The 12,150-nt window shown below is 40.1% G+C and overlaps 1 protein-coding gene across 1 annotated transcript in view; it reads right to left on the bottom strand.

The window, feature by feature from the left end:
- Positions 1–12,150, bottom strand: part of DAAM1 (dishevelled associated activator of morphogenesis 1) — a 181,028-nt gene that overhangs the window by 74,369 nt on the left and 94,509 nt on the right. Inside the window, 1 exon segment of the mRNA XM_007986822.3 lies at positions 6,669–6,758. Coding sequence (XP_007985013.2) covers positions 6,669–6,758 — 90 coding nt within the window.

Below are 12,150 nucleotides of genomic sequence, written 5' to 3'. Positions count from 1 at the left end.
TGGACACACATTACCAAATGTCTTTGGCCAACATCTGCAGGTCAATATTCAAAATGTTGGTCAACCAGTATAACAAGGGGATCCATGAATAATAAGACCAGTGATGCTGTGTGGGAACAGGGCAGCGAAGTTCCCGGCTATGCCATGCTGGGAGTTAGCCCTTCAGTCCTTAGAATCCTGGGGGAAGACTGGTGGGCCCTTGGGAGAAGGGCCAGATTGGCAAGGTGTTTTTTACTGGGAGGGCTTGGGGCAGCTCCTGTTGACCAAGTGGAATTTGGTAATATTTTGACCAATAATACAGTTTCACTGGAGCATATCCACTAAACCAGTGGATGGAGTTTCCATCTGACTCTCTCTTTCTCAGAATAAACAAGCTTCAATTATTTTAGTCTTCCCCTGCACTGACTTCATTGTTCAAAAGTTCAAGCCTTTTACAGATTTCCTAACCGGCTCTACAAATTGTGTTTAGTAAATATTAGATTCGGTCAATAGTCCAAATTTGACCTTTGAAGCAATGGCAAAAGGGACAGAGAACAAGATAGAAATCAAAAGGGAAAGTGTGCAGTACATGTGAACACAGCTCAAATGTTGAAAAAGGAGCCGGTTTCTAGATGATGGGATCAAAGCACAACATCAACTCTCACTGCTGTAACCAATGGGTCAAAGTGGTAAAGGAATGGTTGTCTTAGTCACACACACCCCTAGAGGTTGGTTTCTCCTTCCTCTGTGCCCCAGAGCCTGTCTGCTTACCCTTTTATGGAGCTTATGACAACACTTTATTATTTGATTCTATCTGCTTCTCCTACCAAGACCATCCACTCCAAGAAATTTGGCTTATTATTTTTTTAAATAATCCTCAAAATCTAGCCAAGAGTCTAGATTCTCTGTCTAGTTTTCTCCGCCCCAGAAAAGATACTCAATACACATCAAACAAATCACACACAAATTTGCCTTACCCTTTACCAACTGCATTGCTTCGGTGAGTAAACACCAGATACTCGAAACTTGTTACTTCTTACTGTTTCAATCTGGGCTTATACACAAATCCTCATCTCTCAATGCCAGGGACTATGTAGATAAGACAGAGAATTTCAGAGCCTGTAGAGTTTAGAATGCTGGTTGTCCTGCAGCTACTGTGCTTCCCTTATATAGTCTTTAGAGAGGTAGGGAGAAAAGGCAGACAAATTTCTTTCTAATCACTGCTACTTCTGCCACTTTCTATAAGCTCTTATCACGTAAGAGTACAAATGCCAGTTTGAACCCATCACTGGAGTTAAAAACGCAATTGCAGAAGACCAAACCAGGTACTTCTGAATAAGTCTAGTAATATTGTCACTGAAGTCTAGTTTTTTCCCTTTTACTGGTTCCCTCTCCCAAATCTTAACACCTAGCAAAATGGGCACCTAGAAATCCTATGCTCACTCTACTGTATATTTAATCAACCACAGTAAAAGAAAAAAGAGGACATCTAACTTATCTTTCCTCTCACATCTTTAGGCCCAGTGCCCAGCCATTGCCTCCCTTCCCAGTTTACCCCTTTTCTCATTAGGATATTGCAAAGAACTAGAAGACCAATGTCTCATCTCGTCTCCTCATTTTCCAGCTACTTTGTGTAGAAAACGGATGGTTTCTTTTGTCTTTAATTCCACTACTTTAACATATGTCTCTTTAAATCTGTGTAAATCTGTGTTTTGATCAAGCTACTGCCTCTCTAGCACTGCAAACACCAGGAGGGCTTCAGCTCTCCAGGAACTGAAAGAACTGCATCCCAATGGCCACATACAATACAACTTTAATCTTTTTGTGCATGTGGTGAACGAATTCCTTTTTGTGGTTAAGAGTCAGGAATTGATCCAGTCAGGGTATACAAACCAAATTAAGGAATAAATGAAAAGTACTAGCTGAACTTTCAGCCACTTTCCCTAGATGTCTTCAGTATGTACCTAGAACCAGATCAACAGTTTGCAGAAATCATGATAGCTGAGCTGCAGCCAGGATAGGCAAGATTACTGAAGGATTTAATTAGGCTAGAATCAAACACACACTCGGCAGCAGAGTAAAAATTCACCTTCCCCAAAGTAGACCTCAAAACATACAGAAATGTAATATGACCAATCTAATACCATTTACTTAGGCCTTGGCTTTAGAGATCAGAAATAAAGCAGGAAAAATTAGGCACAATCATCAAATCTTGATCTTTGCCTCAAATATCTGCTGTCATCACAGCTAGCAGTGTCTACATCCCCATTTACTTACTTGGCAAACTCTGAAGCCCAAGAAGGGGTACAAGCATTTTCTGGATACTAATAAGGACTGGTTAAGTGATACAACTTGTACATTTGCTTCTGGGCAGAATAGCAATTAAAGATGATTTCTTCCTGTGCTGATAAGATTGCTGTCAGCATAATACATGTATACACCCACTTTATTTTCTCCTCTCTGAAGACTTATTCCTTACTGTTCCCAGGATTTAAAAATCATGTTAACAATAAGCAAATACAGCATGGCCAGATGCCTTTTGTGGTCAGATGGTTCATTGTTTAAAAAGCTTCAGTTTAAAATCCAAAAGATTGTTAACAGATGCAGTTTCTGGCTAGAGACCGAGAAAAACCTCATTTAAACAAAAGAGTATGTTGTGATTGGAACTAAAAAGGGAATTACCTTTAAAGATAAGAAACACAAACATTTCCTATTTGAAAATACCCCATCCCAACTAACAGAACCCTTTTTGGACCTTTCATGAAAGTTAAAAAAAAAAAAGACAGTGGATTTGAGTCTATGACAAAGCAAGGATGACGAACCAGTGTGGTACATTTTAGATTTGTTTGGACTTTCAACAAGGCCTCAACATCCATCTCTTATGCTCCCCCAGATTACTCAATTAGACAAAATTCCAATTAACTTCTTTTGAATTGTTTTAGTCTGAGAAATATTTTCTGCTTTGATTTTGGCTCTGGAAATAGGTTTTCAACCAGAGACATAGATAGAGAAGTTTCATAAATGAACACTGAGCTTGATAAGCAGATAGCTGCTGCCGGGACTCAAGTCACTGTTGGACAGGGAAACAGACACTTGGCTGAGCCAAGGTTGGCCCTGTCTTTAGGTCCCAGGCTCATTGGCCTTCACAACTTCTGTTCATTTTTACATGGAAAGTTTGCTTTTCACCAACTCACGCCATCTGTTTCGGTTGGCTTCAGAGGCCCCTTACTCTATGACTTTACTATGTGTGAGAATGTCTGTAATGCCCTGTGTTCTAATCTTGAAAGATGGGAAATGTGACAGAGCCCCGGGAGTGTAGCCTTCCTCCAGTCTGAGAAATGGATGTGGCTTGGCTTGCTGGTGATAAGCCTGATTTGAAAAGGCTATGCGAGAGATGTTCCAAGGAAAATAATCTGTTCTTAATATTAAGGATGGCCACCACGGGGCTCTATTCTGAGAATGGGCAACCTGTCCTTCAGGAAATTACATTCTCTGAAGAGAGGTAAACATAATATCCTTCTCCTGGTTCAGTTTTCATGTTCTCATATTCATTGTGTATTTCCCAATTTATTGCAGTGCCCAAAAAGTTCAGTTTCAGACCAAAGGCACAGTAGAGTTTTAACAGTGTTAGAAGCTCAAATTAAGAAAATCTTTAGTCAAGCAATGCTATCATCCATTTTAAAGTGAGGCAAATCTAGAACCCATGGGATTCCCTAAAGAGTTAAAATGGCTTTCCCACTGGTTGCTAAGTCATATAAGGAAGCCAAGCTGTTGGAATGAAGCTAGTAGAAGTGCATTCTCAAAGGTTTGTGCAATCCAGCCAGGTACTAATAAGAAAGGCCCATCTGTCAAAAAGTGGGATTCTGAGGCCAGTGGCCACATCCATATCCATCCTCCTACAAGAAGCAAACCCCCCCATCATGCACACTTGAGATGAGGTTTTCAAGGGGATTCGATAGGTGTGGAAATTGAAAAATGAGCAGCAGCTGCAAGCCTAAGGTCATTATATTCTCCAGGGTTTGCCTTTTCTAATCTAAGGGGCAGTAGTTTCCATGATTAACTTTCTATTGCTGTCAAGGGTGTAATAAAATCTGGGAAAGAAGAAAACTTTCCCCTCAGTAAGCTGCTCCCATTTTCCTGCCCTTTTCTTTCCTCTAATGAACATTCTCAATCCCTCCTTTGTATTGTTTCCTAATTTTCAGAAAAAATCTACACTAGAATGAGCCAAAATAGACAATGTCCTCTGTGTATACCCGCAACTTGAGGATTTATCTTTCTCAGTTCTAGCAGCAGGTTATTTATTTATTTATTTTTTATTATACTTTCAGTTCTAGGGTACATGTGCACAACGTGCAGGTTTGTTACATATGTATACACGTGCCATGTTGGTGTGCTGCACACATTAACTCGTCATTTATATTAGGTATATTTCCTAATGCTATCCCTCCCCTCCTCCCCTCACCCCACGACAGGCCCCGGCGTGTGATATTCCCCTTCCTGTGTCCAAGTGTGCTCATTGTTCAATTCCCACCTATGAGTGAGAATATGTGGTGTTTGCTTTTTCGTCCTGGCAACAGTTTGCTGAGAATGATGGTTTCCAGCTTCATCCATGTTCCTACACCAGTTAGAACGTCAATCATTAAAAAGTCAGGAAACAACAGGTGCTGGATAGGATATGAAGAAATAGGAACACTTTCACACTGTTGGTGGGACTGTAAATTAGTTCAACCATTGTGGAAGACAGTATGGCGATTCCTCAAGGATCTAGAACTAGAAATACCATTTGACCCAGCCATCCCATTACTGGCTATATACCCAAAGGATTATAAATCATGCTGCTATAAAGACACATGCACACGTATGTTTACTGCGGCACTATTCACAATAGCAAAGACTTGGAACCAACCCAAATTTCCATCAATGACAGACTGGATGAAGAAAATGTGGCACATACACACCACGGAATAGCAGCAGGTTTTTAAGATGACAGTGCGAAAAGTTCCCTTGTTTCCAAAGGCTATATAATACCAGTTTCAGAACTGAGCACATTTTATTCCATTTTAAAATTCTTTCTCAGTGTATTATATGTTTCTTGAGCCATGACAATCAGTTCAATAAAAAAAGAGGTTTTCTAGTTGGTTCAATGTATATAAAGAGAAACAGCAGAAGAGGAGAGGAAGACATTTATTTCACAATGACATTTTACTGGTTACTACTGGATTAAGAACTCTTAAGGCTTCAGTTTGGAAATAACCTGATAGAGGTTCAGAGATCATACTGAGGGGTCATGGCTGACCACAGTTCTCAGAAAAGGCCACCAGAACTGAATCTGACACACAATTCTACCAATTACAATTGCTCAGGTGGAAAATTAATGTGCTTTACATTTTTTGACAGTATTCAGTATAACTAACGACAATGCAGTGGTTCAGTCATCATGCATTCATTTCAAAGTGTCAGATGCTGGAGTTACAAAGATGGATAAGACATGGTGCCTTTTCATCAGAGGCATAAAGTCAGGTGGAGAGCCATTCACATAGGCTCACTGCTAGAGAGAGAATCCCTTTATTGAGTAATGTAAGATGCTCCCAGGAGAGTGGCACAGGGCAGTTACACAAGGTAGCAAAGGGGGCAGGCGTGCTGATAGATGCCACATGGGACAATGGAGGTCCCAAGGTTTCCCTGACAGTGGTGTCTTGAAAAAAATATTGGATTATTGTATAGTTTGTTCCTGTTTCCCTGGGTCGGGAGTGAGTCATCAAAGTGTCCAACGCCTGTTGGAGAGTTAGGTGCTAGCCCTGCCCTTCCCACTACCCCATCCTGGTTTAAGTCTCTGTTGGAACAGAAGGGAAAATGGCAAAAGGTGGCCATGAACAGAATTAGTCCCAAAAATGGGTATAGGGATATCCTCAGAATCTGCTACAGGGTTTAAAAGATGGCAAAGTGCACTCTATTTCAGGAGATACAGTCACCATGGAGTGATGCCTGGTGCCACAGATACTAGGGAATTAAGAAGAGTTTTGGTGTTTCACTGTCCCCTATACCCATTCTCCCCATCTCTTGAGGTAATAGAACCCCCAGATCTTAAATGGGAAGTGACTGCCCAGAATAAAGACTTTGGTCCTTTCAGTGGATGTGGCCATGCAACTAGCAGTGGGATACGAGAGAGTTAGGCGTATAACTCCAGGAATGTGTCCCTCAAAAGGGAGCGGGGGAGCCTGTGCCTCCTTTCCTTCCTTCCATCATTGGTTTGGAACATGAAGGGGCTGGAGAGTCACCTTGGCGCATGGGATGGGGCCACACCAGAGAGATGATGAAATGGAAAGTTGTCAGAAGGTGGATGTAGAGGCTGTGACCCCCATACCTGGTCCTAGACCACCTGTATACAGACTGCTGTGTTAAGAGCAGGGGTGGGGGGAATTTGCCTTGTGTAAGGAAACATCATTTTGGGTCTCAGTTACATATGACTATGAATGATGGTTACAGGTGGAAAAGAGTCCAATGAAGTGTTGACAAAAACAACATCCAGAGAATTGACACTGGCTACATGTAGCACCATAGCCACAACATAACACATTCAATCTGGTTTTCACATTACAAAGAGTTGTCCAATTCTAGTGGTGAAATGGAAAAGCAAATGGAATCAATGATTATTTTCCAATTAACCATAATCACAATGAAAATCTTACCTTTTTCTTGCTACAGTATATTTGCCATTTTTTCTCAGCTGGAAGTGCAAACATGGCTTCTCTGTGTTTGTCTGTGAGGTCCAGTTCATCCTGAGAAGAAAGAAAATAATTAGTGTTTCATAGGTTAAACGTTATTCCTGTAGGGAATGTTATCAGTATCATCAAAGAAGAAAAAAAATCGAAAACACTAACACATATTTAAATGAACTTGAAAAAGATCAAGAAGCTAAGTTAGGTATGTTTTTCCATCATGAAGAAAGCATGTCTCTGGCAGGGGGCTAGGCATGTGGCACAGCAAGAGGGATAAGGCAAAGCCCTACAGTCACCAAAGGTCAGGGGAGAGTGGACCAAGCATGGGCAGAATTATCCTGAGCTACTGTCTACTGCTGACTATGTCCATTGAGCAGCAAAAGGTGTCAAACTTCCAGAGTTTAGAAATATTGGTCACGTTAAAGATGAAGGTTTGCTGGGATGGCTTCACAAACACTAACAGGCTGGGCCCTGAAGGACTTGGACATGAGGAGGGGAGAAACAGACAAAGGCTGGGTGTGGTAACAGACAGTGTGTATGTGGGACAATGGTCAGTTTAACGGAAGTACTGGGTTTCTGCAAAGGATCAGCAGTTTAAAGGTTGGAGAGGTAGGGAGTGAATAGCGGAAAGCTTTAAATGCCAGACTAAGGAGGTTATTTTCTTGAATGAATTGAGACAATGAAGTTTTGGACGAGGCAGTGACTCCCTCATTGCATAAACACCAACTGATATTTACTCAGTACATTATGTGCAGGCATGTTCTCATTTACTGTAGTTCTCACAACCACCCCAAGTGGTCCACTCATTGCTACATCCACACTGATATAGCTTGCAAAAGTTTAGGCTGAAGATTGGCCACACCAGTTATTCAAGACTGCACACCTAGCAAATAGTGGAGTTGTGTTTTAAGCTTAGAACTGTTTAACTCCAGAGTCCAGATGTTTAGCCTTTCAGATCAGTGTTTGGAAACATTAACTTTATAGTTATGTACTGCTTAGACTGAACCCTAAAGGAAGGCAATTTATAAATGTTAATAAGTAATGGATAACAATAACGGAATCATGAATATGAAGAGCTTAGAAAAAAGTTATTGGTGTTTAATAAGAACTTGACCCACAGTCTGTTATTTTTTTTCTACTTTTACTTTAGGTCCAGCAGTACACGTGCAGGTTACATAGGTAACTTGTATGTCACTGAGGCTTTGTGTACAAATGATCCCATCACCAAGGTGGTGAGCACAGTACCTGAAAGGTAGCATTCCTGCCAACACCCCCACCACCTTCCCGTTCAAGTCTCCAGGTTCTATTGTTCCCATCTTTGTGTCCATGTGTCTTCAAAGTTTAGCTCCTACTTATAAGTCAAAACATGTGATATTTAGTTTTCTGTTCCTGGGATGGTTCACTAAGGATGCTGGCCTCCAGCAGCATACGCGTTGCTACAAGCGACATGCTCTTGTTCTTTTTATGGTTGCATAGTATTCCATTATATACACTACATTTTCTTGATCCAGTCCACTGTTGATGAACATCTTGGTTGATTCCATGTCTTTGCTATTGTGAACAGTGCTGCAGTGAACAAAGAAGTGCATATGTCTTTTTGGGAGAACAATTTATTTTGCTTCATATATATATCCAATAGTGGGATTGTTGGGTCAAATGCTAGTTCTATTTTAAATTCTTTGAGAAATCTTCACACTGCTTTCCACAGTAGCTGAACTAATTTACATTTTTACCAGCAGCATATAACTGTTTCCTCTTCTCTGTAACCTCACCAGCATATGATGTTCTTTGACTTAAATAATAGCCATTCTGACTGGTATAATATCTCATTGTGGTTTTGATTGGCATTTCTCTAATAATTAGTAACTGATATGATTGGGCTCTGCATCCCCACCCAAATCTCATGTTGAATTGTAATCTCCATGTGTCAGGGAAGGGGCCTGGTGGGAGGTTATTGGATTATGAGGGCAGATTCCCCCTCACTGTTTTTGTGATTAGCGAGTGAGTTCCTATTAGATTTGATGGTTTAAAAGTATGTGGTTGGGCCAGACGTGGTGGCTCAATCCCAGCACTTTAGGAGGCCAAGGCGGGCAGATCATGGGGTCAGGAGATCGAGACCAACCTGGACAACATGGTGAAACTCTGTCTCTACTAAAAATACAAAAGATTAGCCGGGTGTGGTGGCATATGCCTGTAGTCCCAGCTACTCAGGAGGCTGAGGCAGGAGAATCACTTGAACCCGGGAGATGGAGGTTGCAGTGAGCCGAGATCGTGCCACTGCACTCCAGCCTGTGTGACAGAGCAAGGCTCCATCTCAAAAGAAAAAGAAAAAGAAAAAGAAAAAAAAAACAGTGTGTGGTACTCCCCGCTTTGTGCGTGCTCTCTCTCTGTCTCTCCTGCTACCATAGGAAAACATGCTTGCTTCCCCTTCTGCCGTGATTGTAAGTTTCCTGAGGCCTCCCAGTCACGCTTCCTGTTAAGCCTGCAGAACTGTGAGTCAATTAAACCTCTTTTCTTAGTAAATTGCCCAGTCTCAGGTAGTTCTTTGCAGCAGTGTGAAAACAGAGTAGTACAGTGATTAGCATTTTTTCATATTGGCTGCATGCATGTCTTCTTTTCAGAAGTGTCTCTTAATGTCTTTTGCCCATTTTTTCATTGGGTTGTTTTTTGCTTGCCGATTTCTTATAGATTCTGGATATTAGACCTTTGTCAGATGCATACTTTGCAAATATTTTCTCTCATTCTGTAGGGTGTCTATTTACTCTCTTGATAGTTTCTTTTGCTGTGGAGAAACTGTTTAATCAAGTCCCACTTGTCAATTTCTGCTTTTGTTCCCCTTTTTTTTAGAGACTTAGTCAGAAATTCTCTGCCAAAGCTGATGTGCAGAATCATATTTCCTAGGTTTTCCTCTAGGGTTTTTATTGTTTTAGGTCTTAGAGTTAAGTCTTTAATCTATCTTGAGTTAATTTTTCCTTATGTGAAAGAAAGGGGCCCAGTTTCAATCTTCTGCCTATGGCTAGCCAGTTATCCTACCACCGTTTATTGAACAGGATGTCTTTTCTCTACTGTTTGTTATTGTCAACTTCGTTAGAGCTCAGGTGGTTGCAGGTGTGGGGCTTCATTTCTGGGGTTCTCCATGCTGTTCCATTGGTTTATGTGTCTGTTTTTGTACCAGTACCATGATGTTTTGGTTTTTGTAGCCTTGCTGTATAGTTTGAAGTTGGCTGGTGTGATGTCTCTGGCTTTGTTCTTTTTGCTTAGGATTGCTTTGATGGTCCATGCTCCTTTCTGGTTCTATACGAATTTTAGGTTACTTTTTTCTAATTCTGTGAAAAATGACATTGGCAGTTTGACAGGAATAGCATTGACTCTGTAAATTGCTTTGGGCAGTATGGTCATTTTAACAATATTGATTCTTCCTATCCATGAGCATGGAATGTTTTTCCATTTGTTTATGTTGGCTCTGATTTTTTCCTGCAGTGTAATTCTCATTGTAGAGATCTTTCACTCCCTTGATAAGCATATTCCTAGGCATTTTATTCTTTTCGAAGCTATTGTATGTGGAATTTTGTTCCGTATGCAGATCTGAACTTGAATGTTATTGGTGTATAGAAATGCTACTGATTTTTTCACATTGGTTTTGCATCCTGTAACTGTACTAAAGTTGTTTATCAGTTCTAGAAACCTTCTGGCAGAGTCTATGGGGTTTTCTAGGTATAGAAACATATCATAAAGAGAGACAGTTTGACTTCCTCTCTTATTTTGATGCCTTTTATTTCTTTCTCTTGTTTATTTGCTCTGGCTAGCAATTCCAGTAGCATGTTGCATAGAAGTGGTGAGAATGGGCATTCTTGTCTTATTCCAGTTCTCAAATGGAAGGCTTCTAGCTTTTGTCCATTCAGTATGATGCTGGCTGTGGGTGTGTCATAGATGGCTCTTGCTATTTTGAGGTATATTCCTTTGAAGCCTAATTTGTTGAGGATTTTTTAACATGAAGGGATGCTGAATTTTATCAAAGGCCTCTTCTGCATCTATAGAGATGATCATAAAGTTTTTATTATTGTTTATGTGGTGAATCACATTTATTGACTGGCATATGTTAGACCAACTTTGCATACCAGGAATAAAGCCTACTTGATTGTGGTGAATTAACTTTTTGATGTGCTGCTGGATTTGGTTTGCTAGTACTTTGCTGAGGATTCTTGCATCTATGTTCATCAGAGATATGAACCTGAAGTTTTCTTTTTTTTTCTTGAGTCTCTGCCAGTCTTTGGTATTAGGGTGATGCTGGTTTCAGAGAGTCAGGGAGGAGTCCCTCCTCCTTGAATTTTTGGAATAATTTCAGTAGGATTGGTACTAGCTCTTCTTCATATAGCTGGTAGAATTCAGCTATGAATCTATCTAGTCCGGGGCTTTTTTTTTTTTTTTGGTCAGTAGGTATTTTTTTGTATTACTGATTTAATTTCAGAACTCATTATTGGTCTGTTCATGATTTAAATTTCTTCCTGGTTCAATCTTGGGAGGCTGTGTGTTTCTAGGAATGTATCCATTTCTTTGTGCACAGAGGTGTCTGTAACAGTCTCTAAGGATTTTTTTGTTTGTTTCCATGGGGGTCAGTTGTAATGTTACCTTTGTTGTTTCTGATTGTGTTTATTTGGATTTTCTCTGCCTCTTCCTTTATTCATCTAGCTAGCAGTCTATAAATCTCGTTTAATCTTTCCAAGAATCAACTTTTGACTTTGTTGATTTTTTGTATGAATTTTCACATCTCAATTTCATTCAGTTCAGCTCTGATTTTGGTTATTTCTTTTCTTCTGCTAGCTTTGGAGTTGGCTTGCTCTTGTTTTTCTAGTTCCTGTAGGTGCATTATTAGGTTAACTTGAGATCTAACTTTTTGATGTAGGCATTTAGCACAACACATTTTCTTCTTAACACTGCTTTAGCTCTGTCCCAAAAATTCTAGTATATTTTGTCTTCGTTGTCATTAATTTCAAGGATTTTTTAAAATTTTTGCCTTAATTTCATTCTTTATCAAAAAGTCTTTCAGGAGCAGGTTGTTTAACTTCCATGTGTTTTTATGGTTTCGATAAATCTTGTTGGTATTGATTTCCATTTTTATTCCACTGTGGTCAAAGAGTGTGATTGGTATGATTTTGATTTTTCTGAATTTGCTGAGATTTGTTTTATAGCTGAACATGCCATTCATCTAAAGAGTATGTGCCATGTGAGATGAGCAGAATATATATTCTGTTGTTGCTGGGTGGAGTGTTCTGTAGATGTCTATTAGGTCCAATTGGCCAAGCATTGAGTTTAAGTCTAGAATATCTGTTAGTTTTCTGCCTCAATGATCTGTTTAACACTGTTGGTAGGGTGTTGAAGTCCCCTAGTATCACTGTTTGGTTCTCTAAATCTCTTTGTAGGTCTCTAAAATCCTGTTTTATGAATCTGGGTG

This window comes from Chlorocebus sabaeus, chromosome 24 (genome assembly GCF_047675955.1).
Source record: "Chlorocebus sabaeus isolate Y175 chromosome 24, mChlSab1.0.hap1, whole genome shotgun sequence".
Lineage (NCBI taxonomy): Eukaryota > Metazoa > Chordata > Mammalia > Primates > Cercopithecidae > Chlorocebus > Chlorocebus sabaeus.
Note: the sequence above shows the minus strand (reverse complement) of the source record. Positions and strands in the feature narration are given on the sequence as shown.